The following is a 22,823-nucleotide window of genomic DNA, read 5'->3' as shown; positions in this document are numbered from 1 at the left end:
CCACCAAAATGTGCCTAAACATTCAGTTTCCAAGCATATGATTGAGAGGGAATAACATCTTGACTTTAAAAATGGAAGAACTAAGGATTTATTCCTGATATTCTTGGAAATATCCTTCTACAGAAACTGAAAAATGTACTGAATGCAGCTTGACCTGATTTTTACTTAAAACCAGGTCTTGACTGGAGCAGGGAAGGGAAGGAGAGCCCCACATACTCTGCTGCACCTGGAGGTCTAGTTCCTTCGTTCCTATCCAACGGGACTGAGCAGGGAAGGAAAAAGATGGTCCTTCCTCCCCTCGTTCTTCCTGGGTTCTGTCTTTTATCAGTTTGAAAGCTGTGTTCTGTACTTTTCTTGGAGTCAGGTCATAATATTTTTTTAACTAAATAACAAGAACCTGGGATTTTTATGTTCTACCCAAAGAGAGGTTATTGCTTTCCCTTCCCTGCAGAGGTTTTTAGAGGAGCTGTCCTTTCAGCACCCTAGTACTGAATCATATCTTTTAAACCTCCTTGCATTTATTTTTTCAATCCCTCCTGCGTTTAAATAAATATTTAACACCTACTGTGTGTTTACAACTGTGCTTAAGACTGGAGGAAAGAAGGGAGGGTACAAGAGAAAGTACAATAGTTAAAATTCCTTAAGGAGAATTCAGATACTCAGTTGAGGAAATAAGAAAACAGATACAAATTTGTTAAATAATCGCACATCTTTTCATATGTGTAAAAGCTGCTAGAAAAACATGAATGTTCCTTCCCTTCATGACCAGGAAGACTAACAGGTATTTCTTCAAGAGGGTTTCTAATCTTTCTTTATAACATAGGCATATTTTCCTCATTCATAGAGATGACATCAGGCACAAATTAGTAATCAGTCAGGATTCATTTTGGGGCTCAGAAATGCTCAAGCTATTTTAAGCAAGAAAGAGATTTAGCACAGGAAATTCGGTGCTTGCAGAATTGTTGGAAGGGCTGAGAGAAGAGGCTCTCAGCTGGACCTGTGTGAACAACTCCCAGAACATAGCAGAACTGGCCCACCAGGTCAGCTGCTACCTCTCTAATTGGGAACATACAGAATCAGGACCTGCCATTGAAGCTGTTGGCTTCAAAAACACCCTGTTGTGTCTGCAGCCCAGAGATTTGGCAACAACTTGGCTACGAAACATTCCTCTCCACATCTACAGACTTAGTGATTGGACACCAACATGCTGTTGCAAAAAATCCCCGCAGCAAGATGGTCTTCATCTCACTTCTGTCTTTCAAATCTTGTGCATCTAATTGGCAGAACTTAATTTGCATTCAGAACTTTGGCTGTAAAGGAGTCTGGGAAATGTAGTTTTTAGCTTCCTAGCCTCTGTAGTATTGAAATTTATGCTAGAAGGATTTTGGAATGGATACCGATTGCTAGTCTACAATATTCTTCCATGACATTCATTCTTCAGGAAGACTGCTGGATAAGGTGATAACCTCTTTAAACAGTTGGAATTTTGGGGTCAGGATGGGCCATACTTTTTGTATATCTAAAGACTATCCACCTAAGTTATCCACCTAAGAGTTTCCTTTGTGCAGACTGCCAGTTGCATTACAAAATACAAATGAATATTAGCTCCAGATGGGATAGAGGTGCTATAATTAAGCAAGAACAGATTTTTTAGCACCACCAGCATCTGAGTGGAGAACGGAGGCGTTACAGGGCTGGCTGAGTAAGGAAGGGAGTAGTCAGCAGTGGCAGTTCCTCTTTTGGTCTTGCCAAAAGTTCAGAAATGTATCTTTGTTTTCTTAGGTTTTTTTTAGTAAAGGGTGACTATTTTCTGTATTTGTTTCAGAAGGTCCAGTTCCAGTTTAGTTTTTTTTTTTTTTAAGATCTGAATTTGGTTTATTTCCTATTGAGATAGTGTGTTAGTCCATTCTTGCATTGCTTTGAAGGAATACCTGAGGCTGGGTAATTTATACAGAAAAAAAGTTTTATTGGCTCATGGTTCTGCAACCTGTATGGGAAGCATGGCACCAGCATCTGCTTGGCTCTGGTGAGGCCTCAGGGAGCTTTTTTTCATGGTGGAAGGTGAAGTGGGAGCAGGCATGTCACATGGTGGGAGCCAGGAGCAAGAGAGAAAAACCGGGGAGGTGCCACACTCTTTTAAACAACCAGATCTTGTGTGAATTCGAGCAAAAACTCACTCATTACTATGCCAAGCCATTCATGGGGGATCAGCCCTCATGACCCAAATATTCCCACCAGGCCCCACCACCAGCACTGGGGATTCCATTTCGACATGAAAATCAGAGGGGGCAAATATCCAAACCATATCAAGTAGGTTTTTTTTTTCCATTTTATTTCAAGGATCTGTTGGTCACCTACAAAATGTTTGGCATGGTAAGTGCAGTGGTGAATAGAGCAGGCAGAATCTCTGCCCTCGTGGGTCTCATAATCTGGCCTGGACAGTGGGCATTGAACAAGTAATTAAGTAATTATAACTTTGATGCCTCTTGTGGAATGGAAACTGCCATGGAAGTGTTTGATAGGGGCCTGACTTCATTTGGTCTTGGGGATGGAGAAATTCCACTATGAAACTGATATTTAAGACCTGAGGTATGAGTATGAATCAGCCAGGTAAAGACAAAAGAAAAGAGAAGATACAGAACAGAGTTTCATGCAAGAAACAAAACATACTTTGCTCATATAGCACTTAGCACCATATGTAGCTCGATTTATAATCACTGGCAGCTATTATTATCTACCCATGAAAGCCTTTCCACACACAATGAAATATATAATCAAGTACCTTAGGTTCAAACTCTGGATTTGGGAAGGAGAATGATTGGTTGGGATACTGGGTGGGATACTGGGACCATCAGGGCTTGAACTGAGGCACAGATGACTGCTGGAATAAGATATCTCTTATGAGGCTCCTTTCCCATGTTTCAGTCACCAGGTCCAGGTAGAACCCAAGTTCTGAAAGTCTCTCGAATTGACTGCGTACTCCCCATATTCCCTGCTGCTGAGGTTAGACCTCAGAGCTGCAAGGCCTCCTTAGAGGGTCCTTTTGCTGTTGGGTCTCTGTCTTCCAGGTTAGTTTCCAGCGGCTGCCAGAGTTGGTTTCCTTTCTAAATTACAGGTCTAACAACATTCCTTTTCTGAAAGATACATGACTCCTCTTGTTTACAATGTGAAGTTCAAGCCCCTCAGAATGGCTTTAAAGACATTTCCTGGCCTGGTTACCCTCAACAAGGCTTTGAGCCTTGTCTCCAGTCCTGATGCACATGACCCAGGCACAGCAGACTCCCTGGAGATCCTAATATACCGTATACTTCCTACTCCATGTTCTTGGCTCCTGTCCTTCCCTCTGCCTGATTGTCCTTCCCTACCCTGATTTCCTTCATTGCCTGAGATCTCTCCCACTCACTCTTTAGGGCCCATTTCAAATGTTGCCTTCCCTGAGAATCCTTTCCCCACTCACCTTAGTGCTGTGTGCTGCTGTGGAAGCTAGTGATTTTCCTAAGCCTCTAATCATACTTCTGCAGGAGCTCTTCTCATTCTATGGTTTGGTTGTTGGGTGTCTGCCTTGGCACTGATTTGGGTGCTTCTCACCACTGAGCACACAGTAAAGCTGAGTAAGTCTCAAAGAAAGGATCTCGGCCAGGTGCAGTGGTTCATGCCTGTAATCCCAGCAATTTGGGAGGCCGAGGCGGGAGGATTGCATTCGAGACCAGCCTGGGCAACATGGCAAAACCCCATCTCTATATTTAAATGTATTTTAAAGGAAGAAAGAACGGAAAAAAGGACCTCCCCCATATTCCCTTTAGTTACAATAGTTGATTTTGGTACAGGATTCTGCATGATTTTCCAAGTGGGATTTTTTTCATGAATATTTATAGAATGCCTACCGTGTGCTGACTGTCACTAAGGAAAATGCAAAGGAAAATAGATTAATTGCAGCTCCTGCCCTTATGGAATTTGCTTTATAATGGGGTGACAGAAAGGCCCAGTAAACAGACAACTTGCCGTGTTTACCCATCCAGGTAAATGAAAGGTTAAATACGATGTTTTCAAGATGTTTTTGACTTGCTTCTTTTTTTCTTCCCTTTCTCAGTGTTAGAAATTGATTTTGCGGAGCTAACCTTGGAAGAGATTATTGGCATCGGGGGCTTTGGCAAGGTCTATCGTGCTTTCTGGATAGGGGATGAGGTTGCTGTGAAAGCAGCTCGCCATGACCCCGATGAGGACATCAGCCAGACTATAGAGAATGTTCGCCAAGAGGCCAAACTCTTCACCATGCTGAAGCACCCCAACATCATTGCCCTAAGAGGGGTATGTCTGAAGGAGCCCAACCTCTGCTTGGTCATGGAGTTTGCTCGTGGAGGACCTTTGAATAGAGTGTTATCTGGGAAAAGGATTCCCCCAGACATCCTGGTGAACTGGGCTGTGCAGATTGCCAGAGGGATGAACTACTTACATGATGAGGCAATTGTCCCCATCATCCACCGTGACCTTAAGTCCAGCAACAGTGAGTATGAAGAGATGGGGCTGGAGGGGCTCAGAGCAGTTGCAGATGCACTCCATGATGTCAGTAGGAGTGACCTCCTAATGGAACCTTAGAGGACAGTGAAACTCCTTGCTTAAACACATTCCATCCTTGAATGGAGATGTAGGAGGTGAGATGAGTGCCGAGAAAGATTGGTTTAGAAAGAGAGGAAAGAGGCGCCTGAGGAGTTTGGGATAATTTTGAGCTTTTTTTTTTTTAGCAGTCAAGAGTGGCCTTGCCTACTATTTTTCCACATATCAGAATGTGTAATTCTGACAATGCTGTGCACAAAACTTGTGGAAAGTGTGAATATTATCACTAAAGGGGTTTTCCTTTTTGTGGAACAAGAGGTAGAGCAAGCCTTTATTATCTGTTTGAATGTTTACCTAAACACCTCAACTTGAGGTACCCATCCCAGAAGGGACTATAAGAAGAGAATCCTATTGTTTAAACTGAGCTGATTCAGGTGGCGATGTCCATCTGGAGAGCATGACTTGCTGGTACTATTACCGACCTCCTGGTGGCCCAAGGGTGGTATTAATTAAATGCCAGGATAACCTAGTATTTAATAGCAGGGAACTGAGAAGCAACTGTTTATTAAACATCCAGAATCCATAAACTGGATTTAAAGCAAGTGTTAAATATTAAATGGTGAGTTGGTAGAAGCTCCAGTCCTTCACGTTGGCTGACTCAGCAGCGTTAGGAATACACTGCTTTTCTGTGGTAGTTTGTGCTCGCTCTCGCCTAAACTGGGTGGCAAAGAGGACACAACTGCATAATGGTATGTACTTAAAATCACTTGGAGCATCCTGTCCCAAAGAGGAGGGTATTTGAGTGGAAGGACTTTGGGGGTAGCATGGGCCCACAGGGACTTCACTCTCTCTGTATCCTTCAGCTTTGAGCCTAGAAATCCTTCAGACTTTGTTTTGTTCCAGGCTGTTCCAGATGTGGTTTATTTTTCTGTTGATGCTGTTGTGAATCTGTGTACTTTAAAAACTACATTTTAAGGCCGGGCGCGGTGGCTCACGCCTGTAATCCCGGCACTTTGGGAGGCCGAGGCGGGCAGATCACGAGGTCAGGAGATCGAGACCATCCTGGCTAACATGGTGAAACCCCATCTCCACTAAAAATACAAAAAATTAGCCAGGCGTGGTGGTGGGCACCTGTAGTCCTAGCTACTTGGGAGGCTGAGGCAGGAGAATGACGTGAACCCAGGAGGCGGAGCCTGCAGTGAGCCAAGATTGCACCACTGCACTCCAGCCTGGATGACAGAGTGAGACTGTCTCAAAAAAACAAAACAAAACAAAAACAAAAACAAAAAAACACTACATTTTGAAATTATGTAAGTAGTGGCGGGGCGCAGTGGCTCACATCTGTAATCCCAGCACTTTGGGAAGCTGAGGCAAGAGGATTGCTTGAGCCCAGGAATTTGAGACCAGCCTGGGCAACATAGTGAGACCTCAGCTCTTAAAAAAAAATTATGTAAGTAGTAAGTGTCTGTTGTAGAAAATTAGAAAGTGCAGCTAAAAAGAAGAGGAAGTTAACCTATAATGTTTCCCTTCTGAGAGAAGAACTATTACATTTGGCATATCCTTCCCGACATTTTTAAAGCGTATCTGGTTTATATATATGCAAATATACATTTATCTTTTCTACCTGTATTCTTTCCCCCCTTAATAATAGAAAAATTCCTTCTTGTAAGGATATGGAACATTAGATATGTGTTTAGATATGATGCATGTGAAGTATTTAAGTTACATAAAAATCAGATTTCTCTTTTTCCCTTTGCCATTTTCCTGTCTCTTTATCATATGATGATTTTCGTCTACCCCTGCCCCCTGACTCAAATTATCTTCTTTAAATAAATTAAAACTTTTGATGACCTCTTTTCAAAGTAATTTCTACCTAGAGATTGCTTTAAGTGATGGGGTAAAAAGCAGATGTATTGCTGGAAAATGTGAAAATGTGATGGAGAAGCTGAATTTTGTTTATTTTACTTTTTCTAATATTTTTATCATGTTGAGAGAACTAGGCAAAGTACTGTAATGTTACATAATTGCGCCCATTTAGAAAGTTGGGCTAGGATAACAAAGTTGTAAAAGTTAATAGTTTACTTGATGAAATTGTGAATTTGAGTGTAATTTTAAGCTCTGCGTACACGTTTTTGCCTCTCAAGAGATTTGTATTTAGGAATGGAGGCTCTTATGCAGGAAAAGTTACCCTGTTAAGGTTCTGCTGTTTGTAGGAGAGGGCAAGAGACCTGAGTGTCATTCTGTTATTCAGGAGACAAAACTCTGGTCCTTTCTTTTTCCTTACGTGGGTTTTAGGATTGCCACGGGGGAGCCATCAGGATTGCAGGAGTTGTATAATACTTAAACATTTGGCAGTATTTTAAAGGACCTTCTCAATATAGTTGATGCCCAGTAATGTTTCTGGTCCACTGGACTGCATGGTTGGTGCTGATGTTGATGTCAGTTGTAAATCTTACATGTGTGTTGGGGTAGCACTTTGACATTTGTCTGTGGGTGGATGTTTGCCAAGGATTGTGTACATCTAATATGAGCCTTGATGATACCACCGTTCTTATTCCATTGCAATGTGTGCATGACTTGAAAATGATTGTATTTTATTTTTATTTTATTTATTTATTTATTTTAGAGACAGGGTCTCACTCTGTCGCCCAGGCTGGAGTGCAGTGGTGCGATCTCGGCTTTGCTGCAACCTCCGCCTCCCGGGTTCAAGTAATTCCCCTGCCTCAGCCTCCTGAGTAGCTGGGATTACAGGCGCCCGCCACCCCAACCAGCTAATTTTTGTATTTTTAGTAGAGACAGGGTTTTGCCATGTTGGTCAGGCTGGTCTGGAACTCCTGACCTCAGGTGATCCGCCTGCCTCAGTCTCCCAAAATTCTGGGATTACAGGCGTGAGCCACTGTGCCCAGCCTTTTTTTTTTTTTTTTTTTTATTATTATTTTTTAAATAGAGACAGGAGTCTTCCTCTGTGGCCCAGGCTGAAAATTATCTTAGAAGTGCTATGCCACTTCTTTGCCCATTGCCTCCAGCTCGGGAGCCATAACTTCTTTGTATTTCGTAGACTTGGGAACACTGGCTTGTTTTCCTTGCTTTGTTAAGGGTTCTGGAGAATTGGATTTTGGTCATTGTCATGGGAGGGCAAAATACTAGGAATTATATGTGTTAGTTGACTTTGACCATTAGAGAAAAGAGTATGTATACACGGGAGCTGTCTTTGTGGGAAAGAGAAAGCAGTTGATGACAAACGCCTAGCTGTTAGAAAGGTTCAGTAAAAAGTGACTTATTAAAATGTTTTATTATCCTGGTCATCTGCTTTAAAAAGTCATTTGCCATATTTTGGCAGTGAAACATGTATGGCATATAGTATCCTATGTTGATAAAGAATCTGCATTGAGTTTAGATTGACCGTACGTAACCTGAAAAGCCAAACAGAATAACAGTGGCTGAACAAGGTCTACATTTACTTGTCTTTGAAAAGAAGTCTGGAGGATTTTAGGGCAGCTCCGTATTGTCGTCTGGGACCCAGGCTCCTATTTTTTACTCCCTCATCCCAGTACTTGGCTTCATCCTCATTGTCACCCTGTAGTCCAGATGGCTGCTGGAGTGCCAGTTATGAGGTCCAGGTCACAGGCCTGAAGGAGGAAAGGAAGCAGAAGTACAGAAAAGGTGCCCCATGTGGCTGAGTTGGCTCCTATTAATTTCCCAGAAGTCCAGCGTGCCGTATGTGCTTGCGTTAATTGGCCTGACTGTGGTCGCCTGGCCATCGCTAACTGCAGAGGAGACCAGGGAGATGGAGGCTTTTATGCTGGGTGTCAGTGAGCCCAGCTGAGAATCAGGGTCCGTTACCAAGGAAGAGCATTGCCACTGAGGAATTGGCAGCTAGCAGTCTTACCATGGAATCTTAATGCAGGACACGTATTGGTATGAACTATTACCTCAGATGGCTAGCATCACACAGCCAAACAAGTTTAGCCAGGCCCTGGGACGTGTGGCTCAGACCCCTGGCTTAACTACTGGTTTGTACTACTTTACCACATTACATCATTAACTTAAGCATCACACCCTAAAACTACTTGTAAAAAGCCTCTGGCTATAAAAATGGATTTATGTGTCTCTGCTCCATCAGACTGGGGAAAAACAGTTATGTGATTGTTAGCAAACACTTGTTGAAAGATGGTCTTAAATTGAAAGGTTGTCCTTTTGGGGGCAGGTAGATGGACTTCAGGATTTTGTATAGTAAATGGCTTGGCATAATGGCATTTGGTGGAAGAGCAGTTTAATAGTGGCCATTAAAAGTTAAAGTTAAAGTGGCCAGGCGTGGTGGCTCATGCCTGTAATCCCAGCACTTTGGGAGGTTGAGGGAGGAGGATCACCCGAGGTCAGGAGTTCAAGACCAGACTGGCCAACATGGTGAAACCCATCTCTACTAAAATACAAAAATTAGCCGGGTGTGGTGGTGGGCACCTGTAATCCCAGCTATTGGGAGACTGAGGCAGAATCACTTGAACCCAGGAGGCGGAGGTTGCAGTGAGCCGAGATTGCACCACTGCACTCCAGTCTGGGTGACAGAGCCAGACTCTGTCTCAAAAAAAAAAAAAAAGAAAAAAAGAAAAAAGTTAAATAAGTAAAAATATGAATATTCAAGTAATATGAAAAAGCTTTGCAAACTAAAAACGTTGAAGGTAGTCTCATTATTTTTCTATTCATATTAAATAATTTCTTTCCTTCTCTTAGAAAATATAGAAAAGGGCTGGGCACAGTGGCTTAAGCCTGTAATCCCAGCACTTTGGGAGGCCGAGGTGGGCGGATCTCTTGAGCCTAGGAGTTTGAGACCAGCCTAGGCAACATAGTGAAATCCCATCTCTGCAAAAAATACAATAAAATCTAGGTGGGTGTGGTGGTGCATGCCTGTGGACCCAACTACTTGGGAGGCTGAGGTGGGAGGATCGCTTAAGCCCGGAAAGTTGAGGCTGCAGTGAGCAGTGATTGTAACATTGCATTCCAACCTGGGCAACAGAGTGAGACTCTGTCTCAAAATAAATAAATAAATAAAAGAAAAAGGCCGGGTGTGGTGGCTCACGCCTGTAATCCCAGCATTTTGGGAGGCTGAGGTGGGTGGATCACGAGGTCAGGAGTTCGAGACCAGCCTGGCCAACATAGTGAAACCCCATCTCTACTAAAAACAAAAAAATTAGCTGAACATGGTGGCATGCGCCTATAGTCCCAGCTACTCGGGAAGCTAGGCAGGAGAATCGCTTGAACCCAGGACATGGAGGTTGTGGGAGCCAAGATCGAGCCACTGCACTCCAGCCTGGGCAACAGAGCAAGACCCCATTTCAAAAAAAAAAAAAGAAGAAGAAGAAGAGGCCGGTCACAGTGGCTCACTCTTGTAATCCCAGCACTTTGGGAGGCCGAGACAGGTGGATCATGAGGTCAGGAGATCCTGGCTAACACAGTGAAACCCCATCTCTACTAAAAATATAAAAAATTAGCCAGGCCTGGTGGCACATGCCTGTAGTCCCAGCTACTGGGGAGGCTGAAACAGGAGAATCGTTTGAGCCCAGGAGGCAGAAGCTGCAGTGAGCCGAGATCACGCCACTGCACTCCAGCCTGGGTGACAGAGTGAGACATCTCAGAAAAAAAGAAAAGAAAAAGAAAACAGAAAAACAGGTAGAAACACTGTGTGTTTTTCCAGTTTTTTTGTGCATTTTTGTGTGTTTATTTTTACCCCTAGATAATATCCTAACAAAAATATTGCTTGTAGCATGCGTTTCTCTTCCCCCTGTCAGTGTATTGTCAGCCTGTGGCCCTAATCACTACACTATTGCCTGCACACTCCTGTTGGACAGCTGGGGTATTTCATTGTTGTTCTGTGTGGCTTAGTGCTTTAGTTTCATATAATTGAGAATAATGTCATTCTGCTCACAAGGCCACAGCATCCACATTGCATTAATGTTTGATTTATCCCCTGCCTGTACCTTTTTTGAGTTTCAACCAACTCATTCTTAACTTTATAGCTGAAAGAGCAGAGGTTAGTGGTGAACTGTATTTGGGTTGGGACTAGGCACACCTGCCTTCCTCTTTTCAGATGTCAGCTTAAATGCTTATGAGATCTTTGCTGCCTTTTCTTCTTCTAGAGGCACTTTCTTCTTTAGCCAAGCTGGTCTCCCCTTTCGCCCTTGCTGGCAGGGGTGCCCTCGCCTCGTCTCTCTGCCTATCCAACGTCTCTGCAGTTTTCTGTGCTCAGCTCAAACCTGACTGCTTCTGGTAGCCCATCACATATACTTGCTATAGTCAGTGCTAAGTCATCATTTGATAAATGTGTATTACCTGGTAATTCGTAGAAGAATTCATGACAAAAGACTAGAACCCCTGGTCTAATGGCTGGGAGTTCAACTGCCACCCAGCCAGGGTGAGTCAGTCTAAAGCGCTGGTAGGCATTCACAGGCCATAACAAAACAAAACACCGTGCTGGCCTGCAGGCCAACCTGCCGAGTTATACAACCTGGCCTCTTTTTGTTGGCTAAGATTTCAGGAGCATCCCTTACATCTCCAAATAGGTTTTGTGTCTTTAGCTCCCATCATAGTTCCAGGTGCATAGTAGGGTCCTCAATAAATGTACAGATAAAAGGAATGAATGAATGAATGAATGAATAAAATATCACATGAACTGGTTTACTTATGGGATCCCAAAGTGTAAACATTCCCTTTCTCTTATCTGTGGATGTCGTTCAGACCTCACTTGTGTGGAATTATTTATTTATTTATTTTATTTTTTATTTAGTAGAGATGGTCTCGCCATGTTGCCCAGCCTGGTCTTGAACTCCTGGGCTCAAGCAATCCACCTGCCTTGGTCTCTCAAAATGTTGGGATTACAGGTGTGAGCCACCAGCCCCGGCCACATGGAATTTGCTTTTCATCCTCATTAGAATCCCCTGGCCCTTGATCCATCCTAATTGTCTGAGCCCAGCCACCTGTTTTGGATGCTGGAGTGTGGTGGTGTGACAGTGCATTCGTTATTCATCCCAAACGCCTCTGCCTCCTCCCCTCTTCACACTTTTCCTGATCACCAGCCCCGGCTAACTCACCGGCCCATGTCTCCACTGTAGCCAGTTGCCGGCTGCTAGGAGCTGCTGGAGCAGACCACTGCCCGGTGCTGTCGGGTCCACTCCCAGTCTGTTCTGTCCAGCCTCAGTACTCCCTTTGTTCCCAACTTGGGGACTGCCTGTCATGCTCCTCATAGTGCCCGTTCCAATTTTGTTGAGTTGTTGGATTGGCTGCTCCTCTTGTAACTGGAGGTCCACGTAGCATCTCCCCCTCCCAGTTCTGTTCACTTGACCTTGTTCTCATCTCCAGCCTTCTCTTGGAGTTCACAAGGTCAGGAAGCTGAAGACATACTTTCACCAGTGTGAGGATGACAGAGCTTTTGTCTTCCCCTTGGCCTCAGCTCAGCAGGCTCTAACATTCTAAGCCCTGGAGTATACCTGGACCACACACTGGCCAAAGCTCCTGACTGCTTTTCCTGTGTAGGATTTCTCATGGCTGGTGAGTTTGCTGGCTGCCAGATGTGTGGCACCCTGTGACCCGCTGGATCCCAGTCTCTAGTGTCCTTGTCCTGCACGCGTGGAAGAGCCCATTCTGCCTGATGGAGGAAGCAGCTAAGGCTTAGGCACCCTGGCCAGGGATGATGTGGCATTAGACTTGCCTCTAAAAAGGATGAGGAGTGGCCGTAAAAGCAGTTTTTTCCTACAGGAGAATGAAATAGGCAATAAAGCATTCCCAGAGTGGACCTGGAAAGCAGTGAAGTATCAGCTGGAAAACCCAAGTCTTGGTCCTTTTTGAGAGGTAGGTAAGTAAGTGACTTTTTGTATGCTTCATGGAGGCCTCTCCAAATGAAATACTTCTGGCATTACCTGGCTCAGGTACTTCTGAATTTCTCTCCCTGTTTTTTCCCTTAGTCAGGTCCTTTGGTGGTTTTTGCTACGTGTTTCTTAACAGGGAGTTGGAGGATGATGGATGTGTTTTGAGGATTTTCCCAGGCAAAAGTATATCCAGGCAAAAGTGTACAAGCGCTCAAAGAATTGAAGTTATCTTTTGGTTGCAGGAGGCTATGCCAGAGGTTAGCTAGCAGCCACCTGGCATGTCTCAGAGCATCCTGTTCAGTTGATGGGTAGCATTTCCCATGAATACAGAGACATGTTCTGCAAGCCAAAATAAATACGTAAGTGAATAAAGCTGAAATGAAGCAAATAACCAGCCGGGTGAGCAGGACTCAGCAGAAGAAACCAGTGAGGCCAGAGATCTGACTTGCAAGTCTGGTTGCATCTCGGCTTCTTGAACGTGGTTTGGGAACCTTGCCTTTCCCTTTTGTCCTGTGCCTTTGTGGCCATCTCCTGCGCAAAGTTGGTTTTCTTTTATGGGCCAGTCTAAGTGCCTGGTGTTAAGAATTCAGCAGCAAACAAAAACATTCACGGGCCCTCCCCTCCAGGAGCTCACTGTGGAGGTAGGGAGAAGGACCTTGATCAAAATAAAGTTGCACAACATGTAAAGTCAAGACTGTGGTGAGTACCATGAGCATGGCGGATAATGGGACATGCCTCAAGAGGAGTGCTGGAGAATTCTCTGAGGAAGTTTTGTTTTCGATGTGATCTGAGAGAGTGAAGAGTGGAGACAAAGTGGAAAGGGAAGGTGGGGCATGGAGGTTCCAGGCAGGGAGGCCAGCAGGCCCAGTGCCCTGTACAGTGTGGCCTCCTGGGAGGCAAATTGCACGCTTGGATTCTCTTGCCTCCGTCCTTTCCTGTGGTTGGTGGAGAAGGATTCTTAAGGGGAGTGGATCCCTTTGTGGGCCACATGCCTTCATTTCCCAGTGGTTGCTCTAGAGTCCTGCCTGCCTCTTCCTATTTCATCACCATGGAGGTTCTCTGCAGCTTACTCAGTGGGGCAGGAAGTAGCTCAGGACATCTGGCAACTGTTTTTTTTTTTTTTTTTTTTTTTTTTTTTTTTTTTTTGTGAGACACAGTCTCACTCTGTTGCCAGGCTGGAGTGCAGTTGCATAATCCTGGCTCACTGCAACCTCCGCCTCCCGGGTTCAAGCAGTTCTCCTGCCTCAGCCTCCTGAGTAGCTGAGATTACAGGCACGTGCCACCACGCCCGGCTAATTTCTGTATTTTTAGTAGAGATGGGGTTTCACCATGTTGGCCAGAATGGTCTCGATCTTTTGACCTTGTGATCCACCCACCTCGGCCTCCCAAGGTGCTGAGATTACAGGTGTGAGCCACCATGCCCGGCAACTTTTAAGCTCTCATAATGCTGTGCTGGATTTGGAGCAGAAGCTTGTGCTGTATGAAGGGTCTTAAGTTGGAGTTTCTGGACTATGAGCTTTTAGTTGCAGAAAACAGCCTTGGTGAGGGGTTGAGTTCAGGGCAAGAAAGGCTTTGAAAGGCCTGTGGGTTCTGATTTCCAGATGAATATTTAGTCTCTTCGTCTTTGATCTGTTTCCTCTGATTTGAGCCACTGTTGCCTTGATAGTAAATAATAAATTTTATTGTGTCTTCCCTTCCCCACATCCCTTCCCAAGCAAACCTGGTAAGAGCTAGGTATTGACCACAGTTTGCAGGTGGCCTGTGGCACCGTCATTGCTCAGGTTCAAGATTTGTCCTTCAGGATCTCTAAGGAGATGAGAGAAGAGCCTGCCTATCTCTGCTTTCCTCCGCATCTCTTGGAAAATTTTCCGTTCCTTAACCTGGTTCTTCACCTCGTTTCAATGAGGTAGCTCAGGGTCACTGATGGATGGCACACAAAGCAGTGATGTCAGTGGTCTGGTTGAGTCAGGAGAAAAATGAGCTTCCGTCCCATGTCCAAGGAGTCCAGGTCCTTACTCTGGAGTCTCCTTCAAGACCCCTGACAGCCTCCTTTAGAACCGCACTTTGTTCCTCTTGTAACGTAAAGATTAACATAGGGCCAGGGAGCCACCTGGAATCTATGCAAAATGTGGATACATTCATTTTGGAGGGAAAAGGTCAGGGCTCTTATTATTGTAAGAGTCAGTGAAGGTTATGAATCAGTATCATTACAGAGAACTTAAAGTGGGCATCTGTGTAAGAGGTGTTCTGGTGCAGTGGAAGGAACATGGGCCCCAGGGCTGTCCTTGACACTGACCGGCCGGGTGGCCTTGGGCATATCTGTGATCTCTCTGGACCTCAGATTCTTCATCTGGAAAATGAGAGGTTTGGACAAGTGGCCTCTGAGGTCCCGCCCAGGACTTTAAAGCATGAATGTCTGTGTGTTTGGGAATGCTAGTGACTACACAGTTTGTCTGCCTCTGTGTGTCAGGCTACAGTGTGCTCAGGTTCCTCATTTCGGGGCTTGTTCTGGCTGGGGCTGAATCTCCTGAAACGGAATCTTTCCTGAGTGGTTTAGTGGAGAAAACAGTTGACAGGAGCCCACAAGTTCTCCCCTTCCCCCACTGTTGCTCAGGGCATGACAGATGGCCTTGATGAGAGAAGATGCTCTGGTCACATGAACCATCCTGGGGATTCACAATAATCCAAGGACAGCTTTCCTGCTAGAAGCGGGACACAGTTAGTCGCCCGCTACTCTGTCCTTGGAGCTAAGCAAGGGGCATCCTGGTATCTCAGAGCTTTGCTGCTGCTTTGATTTACACTTGCTTCCTGCTCACTTTTTTGAAACAACATAGGGCTTTTCCAGATGCGGCTCAGGGTCACTTAGGCAACTTTAATTGTGCCTCATATATCCCACTCACCAGCAGAGTAACAGGCAGACATGTCCCCTGTGTGGTCCACTATACTGTAAAAGTGAGACATACAAACTAGACATATTAAAAGCTGTGGATTGCATGTCCCTTTCCTTCCTAACTTCCCTAAAGTTTTTGCTCTCTGTAGGAAACTTGAAGGTTTTGATCTGAGAAGAAAGCATTTTACCCTTAAGATTGGTTTTGGGAACCACTGTGGTCTAATGGAAGAAACACTGGCTTGGGAGTTAGATAGACTTGGATTTAAGCTACTTCTTGAGCACTTGACATTGGGCACGTGGCTAACCTCTTGGAGTTGCAGGAAATCTCATCTGTAAAATATGAACAACACAGAAATGAGCGATACTGTTTTAAGATGATATGAGCTATTATGTGTCAGTATCTCACAGGCACTGGATTCAGTAAATGGCACTGTGCTTTTTTTCCTTTCTAAGGAGTAGGAGAAACTTCTTTCCATTCCTTGTTATTTTAGTTGCACACAGGATATGGCTGAATTTCCCTTTCGAAAGTGGTGCATGAGGATTTTAGGCAGCCCCGAGTAGCCCTCTCCTAAGCCAGCCAGGCATAGTTTTACTATTCCCACGGAAACAGGCAGATTTAATTCTGCTGAAGCCCCTGAAAGGGACTGAGCCCCACCAGCCCCTTCTAACTGCGCAAAAGCCTCTTGTGGAAACGGCCCATGCGTCTTGCACCCTCTAGACTCAGCCTTAACTCGAAGTGCTCGGTCCTCTGAAAAATGCTGCCTTGTCCTGTCTGTTACAGCCTTTGGCTTAATTGAATGGGACAGCTGGCCAGTTTTATGGCTCTGCTGGACTCTCAGTTGATAATTAAAATGCTTTTGCCCCAGGAGGAAGGCAATATATTTCTTTCCCTCCCTTCTCTGCTGCATTAGTCTGCTTTTTTTCACATCCTCTCCTGGCCTCCCTGTGTCAACTTAGCTTTCTTTTTACACAGTGTCATTTAAGACTTTGGCGTATTCAGGGTGGATTGAAGAGATTTTGAGTTTTGTGGTCTTGTTTTGGAAGGTAAATGGAGCATGTTTGGCCCTTTTTCATCTCTGTGTAAGAGCTTTGTTTCTACAGCTACTGTCTAAATCTGGTTGTGTCCAGCACTTAGTAGGTCCTCAAGAAGTGTTTATAGTTTTGATAATAACAGATTCTAGCACTGTCTTTCCCATACATACCTCCTTCCCGTGTAGACATTCTCCAAACAACACCATACCTCTTCTTCTTTAGAGCCCTCATTTAGGATATGAACCCTCTCTTCTTTTGGAGATGAGCCCATGTGAACTGTGGGTGAAACTGGATTTGAGTCCTACCTGGCTCTGTTACTTGCTAGCTAAGGACCTTGAGCAAATGACATAACCTCTGTGGCTTAGCTTTTGCAGATATAAAGTGGGAATAATTATAATACCACCGATCTCATCTTACGGGGTAGAAGTGAGGATTAAATAAGATCATCTAGGTGAAGTTCTTAGGAGTGCCTGGCACGTCATAAGCACCCAATATATTGACCATTTTAATTATAATTCCATCTGCTACCCTTATTCCCTTAGTATTTAGATCACAATTGGTGATTATATTTTTGGGTGGTATCTTTTGTCTTGTACTTGCATTTTCTATGTTTGAGTCGTAATCTTTCCAGTTGTACTGTAGAATTTAAAAAATTCAAAATGTAATGGATACACATGGGTAAAAATAGGACAAAACTGAAATACAAAGAAAAGTGTCTCCAGAAAAAGAGAGAGAAAAAAGAAAAGTCTGTGTCCTTCCCACCCTAAACCCTAAGTTTACTTCTTAGAGGCAAATGCAATTAAGTTTTTTTTTGTCTCTGATAACTTTTTTCTATGAAAACATGGAAATCCCAATAGAATTCTTGACAGCAGAGGTGTTGCTGTTTTTCTTTCCTTCATCTTGCCTTGCTCCCCCCCGTCTCCCTCTCCCCTCACATCATGGCTAGTATAGGACGTCGCATGTAGCAGCCCAGGTGTTCGATGGCAGTTCCAATGTGGCCAACCAAAAAAATCTTGTTTTTTTTTTTTTGGTCCCTAGTTCCTTTCTGGATGGACTCAAACCCTTTTACTGAATGAGCTTTGTTTGTTCTCTTCAAGCCTTTGCTTTTATATATCTATTTCATAAACTTTTCAGGGGCTTGGGACCCTAGAGGAAGGTGTTCCTTGGAGTAGTTTGTAAAGTCAGAAGCCCAATGTGTGTCTCTGGAATTGCCCAGCTGTGAAGGTATTGATTGTCCATCTATCCCTTGGAGCAGGTTTGGGAGTGGGGCCCATTGCAGCAGGGGGGCATCAGGATGCTGGCAGTGACTGATCTTTTTTTTTTTTTTTTCTTGAGACAGAGTCTTGTACTGTCACCTGAGCTGGTGTACAGTGGTGCCATCTTGACTCGCTGCAACCTCCGCCTCTGAGGTTTTCAAGTGATTCTCTTGCCTCAGTCTCCTGCCACCATGCCCAGCTAGTTTTTTGTATTTTTAGTACAGACGGGGTTTCACTCTGTTGGCCAGGCTGGTCTCGAACTCCTGACCTTGTGATCCGCCTGTCTTGGCCTCCCAAAGTGCTAGGATTACAGGTGTGAGCCACTGCACCCGGCCAGTGACTGATCTTATAGTTAAGACCTTTCTCTGCAAATGCTTGTGACTGCAGGCTGATGTGGGCTGATGAGGCAATGTAACAGGAAAAAGTATCATTGAAAAGGGCGAGAAAAAAAGAGTTATGCTAGATTCCAGTGTGCAGATACAACTGTTTTCATCTTTATATTTGGCTTTCCTATTCTTATCTATATACCTCATTTCCTTCTGCCATTTAAGTCACGGTGTACATGCCATCTGGACACTTAAAAATTTTTGTTTGTTTGTTTCTGCATTCTGTTAACCTTCAGGGTCCAAGAGGAAGGAGGATACCTTAATCAGGGAGTACCAAGAAAAACCAAAAAACTAAAATAAAAACAATAAATAAGAGGAAGGAGGAAAGGACTGTGGTTAGGGAAAATAGCGATAGTTTTTGGATTCTGGTCATTCTTGACTTTCTTTTTTGCTTATTGATATGATTAGAGCTTACAGGAACCTTACAGCTGTGACCCAGAGAAGCTGGGGGACTTGCCCAAGGTCATCCTGATACTCATGACAGTGTTCCTTCTTTTAGCCCTACAGTGGGACTCTGTTACTCTGCCAGGCTTTCCAGCTAGGACCAAAGTATTTTGGACAATAGTGGAAAGAGGATCTGCTGTACCCCATTGAAGGAACCAGGGGGACAACTTGCTTATACGGTCCCAAGGTCAAAGTTAGGAGTGAAGTCAGTGTTGTTCCTGGTTACTAACATGAACTCGGTCATTTTCTTTGGTATGTTATGTAGAAGGATAACAGTGTTCAGTATTCTGCTAGGTGGTACAATTTTTAGGAAGAAAAGAATAATCAAAGCATTTTTTATTTCTTAAGCAGTGGACTCCTGGCTCCCTGTGCTTAGAGATAGGAATCCCTGCTTAGAGATAGATGGGAATCCTGGAGTAGATTGTTAATAATCTCCCTGCAGTTGGCACAGTTGTGTGATAGAGAGTTGTTTTCCTCTCTCCCCTGCCTTAGGAGACCTGCCCTTACTAAGTATTTGGATTAAATTAATAATAAAATTGCTTGCTTTGCCCAAATGCACAGCTGCTAGTGACAAGGAGAGATGCCACATCACATCCCATGGATGGCAATGGAAAATCAACAAAGGACTTAAAATTTTCCCACATAAACTTCAGATGATTTAAGATTATTAGTGTAACCCGACATTATTTGATACTCTCCTTGGCTTATTATTCATGGTGACAGCAATACGTGGCCCTCATGTCCTTCATCCCCCAGATAGTCCTAGAGGTAGGAGAAAGAGTATGGTAGGCTCCTCTTACCTGCCGTTTCACTCGCCCTGTTTTTAGTTACTCGTAGTCAGCTGTGAGCCAGAAATATTACATGGAACATTCTAGAAATAATGATTCATAAGTTTTAAATTGCACACCATTCTGAGTAGCATGATGACGTCTCATGCCTTCCCACCCCATCCTGCCTGGGATGTGAATCACACCCTGTCCAGCATGTCCACGCTGGGCGTACTATGTGCCCATCCACATGGTCTGTCCTGACATCCAACCATTGACATTGTCACAACGCAATGATCCAGGGTCATCCAAAGCAGACGATCCTCTGACTACACATCAGAAGGTCGGAAGTACCAAACACTGTGTCACTGTGTCACTGTGTCACAATGCCTGTATCATCTACCTCACTTCACCTCATCATATACGCATTTTTTCATCTCATAACCTCACAAGAAGGGCGAATACAGTACAACAAGGGAAGGAAAACAAGAAGTCAGGAAAAACACTGACTTCACCCCAAACTTTGACCTTGAAAGTTTTGACTCTGAGAGTTTCAGAGAGAGAGAGAGAGAGAAACCACATTAATAAAGCTTTTCTTAATAGTTGTTCTATTTTATTGTTAGTGTTAATCTCTTATTGTGCCTAATTTATAAATTAAACTTTATCATAGATATGAATGTATAGGAAAAAACAGTATATACAGTATATACGTATTCTGTCCATGGATTAGGGCATCCACTGGGGACCCTGGAATGTGTCCCCTGAAGATAAGGAGGAACTACTATAATCATGCTTTGTATTTGGTCCTTTAGAATTTTATTTGAAATAGTATCTACCTGAGGTGCTCCAGGAAGAGGTGGTAGTATCCCCATTTTATAACAGAGGAAGCTGAGGCTCAGGGAGGTTTAACAATGTCTTGCCCAAGAACACATAGCTAGAGAATGATAGGGCCTGGACTCAAATACCAGGCTCTTGAATGCTTGCATGGTTTTCTTTCTGCTCTGCTCGTTGGGAACAGACTGCAATAGGAGATCCTCCTCTAGCACCTTGTTCTGCAGGACAGACGCTGTGACTCACCAGAGGGTGCAGCGGGGCTAGACCTGGACATTAAACCTGGTCTTGGGGCCTTTGTGGGGTAGATCATCCCCACATTTGGAACTACAGGTAGGGGATCCTTCACTTCTCCAACCCAGGGCCTCTGGCACCTCCAAACCTAGTGGAACTAAAATGCACAAGACCTGAGACCTCATTTCTCTTTTCCCCAGGGCCCCTCTGAAAGCACAATTTGAACCTCAGCCATCCTTCTGTAGCCTCAGCTTTGCTGCTGCTGCTTTTTTTTTTTTTTTTTTTTGGAAAAAAAAAAATTTCACTCTGTCACCCAGGCTGGAGTACAGTGGCCTCTACCTCCCGGGTTCAAGCAATTCTCCTGCCTCAGCCTCCTGAGTAGCTGGGATTACTGGCGCCTGCCACCTCACCTGGCTATTTTTTGTATTTTCAGTAGAGATGGGGTTTTACCATATTGGCCAGGCTGGTCTTGAACTCCAGACCTCAAGTGATCTGCCCACCTCGGACTCCCAAAGTGCTGGGTTTACAGGCGTGAGCCACCGTGCCCGGCTTCAGCTTTGCTTCTTGTTAGTGTTTGTCCTGAACCAAAATTGTGCTTGCATACAGCTCCCCAGAAGTTGGGCCATCACAGAAGCTTCCATGTTATTGGGCTCTTGTTCTTACTTGTGTTTGTGTTGTGGTTTTTTATTTTATTTTATTTTATTTACTTTATTATTTTTTCTTTTGAGATGGAGTTTTGCTCTTGTTTCCCAGGCTGGAGTGCAGTGGCGCGATCTCGGCTCTCTGCAGCCTCCACCTCCCGGGTTCAAGTGATTCTCCTGCCTCAGCCTCCCAAGCACCTGGGATTACAGGCATGCACCACCATGCCTGGCTAATTTTGTATTTTTAGTGGAGACGCAGTTTCACCATGTTGGTCAGGCTGGTCTTAAACTCTTGACTTCAGGTTGTCTGCCTGCCTCGGCCTCCCAAAGTGCTGGGATTACAGGCGTGAGCCACCGTGCCTGGCCATGATTTTGTTTTTGTTTAAACAAAAGAAGTATATATAGATTTCAGATACATTCACAGATGATTGTTTATGGAATTTAAAAAAATTTAACTAGAAAAGTAATATAAACATTCAAAAAGGGTTTAGACTAACATCTGTTAATTGCAGAGCCCTGTGTGGTTATTCACATGCCACGTCTTTCAGTTCTGTGTAGTCTGGGAGGTGAATGGGCCCTTCTGGGGAGTTTCTTTGCAGCTGATTTTATGGCCAAATGGACCATGCGTGAGCAAGAGGGCAGTTCCATTCCTCATGGAGGAGTGCTGAGCAGGCTTTGTGGTGCCCACTTAACACTTTTAGATGAATATTATGAAAGACAAATGTGACTTCACTGTTCATTCCTTGATGCTCCAATTTGGATTGATTGCTGGTGGAATAACACCTGGACTATCAATGCGCGACGCCTCCTGGCTATATCCTTCTCCCACCTCACAAAGAGAATTTTGACTTAGCTGCTCCTGAACTTTAGAACTTTGTGGTGGGAGGAAGGGGAGGGGAGAAATAGTAGAATCCTTCAGGTGCTCTTTTGGGAGGAATTTTGAGCAGGAAATGAGGGAGCTTCTTTGTGTAAGGACAGTGGATGGAATTAAAAAGGGGTATTTGAGGAAGCGTTGCTGTGGATCACATAAATCCTTTGGATGCTCAAGAAAGATAAGAGTCAGACTAATTTGAATTTACTTTAGGATGCTGTCGTCCTTCCCACCTTACCCTTATTTGGGCACAGTACTGTCCTGGGATTCTAACATGTGAGTCTGTGGCTTTATACGCTTGACTCTAGTTGCATGGACCATGAATCTGGCCAATTTTAGGTTTCTTACAAGCATTTTGGTGCTTGATTTGATGTGTAGTATACTGGTGGAAAGACTGGATAATGACCGTCCAGGAAGAGTAAAAGTGACCCCACTCAGGAAAAAGAAGATATTCTAAGACTTTTCCTCACATGGGCGTTCACTGAAGGCAGGGAATAAGGCGTTTGAGCATTTTCCCAGCAGTTTCTGGGTGTGCCTGTTATGCCCACCTTCCAGGTAGCAGGGAAGGAAGGAAAGGACCAGCTTTCACCTGGAAACTGAGGTATAACATCTTGAGAATTTGTATGGTTTTGAATTTTCCCTACCATGGTGAGATCCTCAACTCTGTCTCATGGGGAATGGGATTGTAGAGTAATTTTCGGAGGTAGACTAGGAAGATGCTAGGAAGTCTCATCTTCCCCATCCAATGGACATGGAGGTGGGAGGAAGGAATTACAAAAGCATCCATATCATAGACTGCAAGACAGTGAGTCAGAGCAAAGCTAGTCTTGGCCTGAGGAGGTACTTGAGGTTGGTTCCTCCCTGCTCTTACATGGAGAGGTTGAAAAATGATTCATCGGACACTTTAATTGGTGTTTCATAGCTTTCCAGGGCTATTAAGGACTTGTGGTTCAAAATGGCAACTCCCGGTGTTTTGAGCCTTTGTGGTTGGGACTTCCTTGCCTGCAGGGTGATGGGATGAAGGTGGTATCTGTGGTGGGTTGTACCACTTCCTCCTC

At 44.3% G+C, this 22,823-nt stretch overlaps 1 protein-coding gene across 9 annotated transcripts in view; it reads left to right on the top strand.

The window, feature by feature from the left end:
• The window catches only part of MAP3K9 (mitogen-activated protein kinase kinase kinase 9), an 88,637-nt gene that overhangs the window by 4,120 nt on the left and 61,694 nt on the right, over positions 1–22,823 (top strand). For 5 of the 9 annotated variants that reach the window (XM_073997651.1, XM_073997652.1, XM_073997649.1 and 2 more), the window contains exon 1: positions 4,145–4,504. Coding sequence is in view for 6 of the 9 variants with exons in the window: in XM_073997649.1 (XP_073853750.1) it covers positions 4,273–4,504 (232 nt within the window). In the remaining 3 variants the exon portion in view is untranslated. Of the gene's footprint in view, positions 1–4,090; positions 4,505–22,823 lie in introns of those variants that run through there. The other 4 variants (XM_065548973.2, XM_065548972.2, XM_065548971.2 and 1 more) reach the window with 2 other exon arrangements.

The sequence above is a fragment of the Macaca fascicularis genome, chromosome 7 (assembly GCF_037993035.2).
Source record: "Macaca fascicularis isolate 582-1 chromosome 7, T2T-MFA8v1.1".
Taxonomy (NCBI): Eukaryota; Metazoa; Chordata; class Mammalia; order Primates; family Cercopithecidae; genus Macaca; species Macaca fascicularis.
This window is presented reverse-complemented; position numbering and strand designations above follow the sequence as displayed.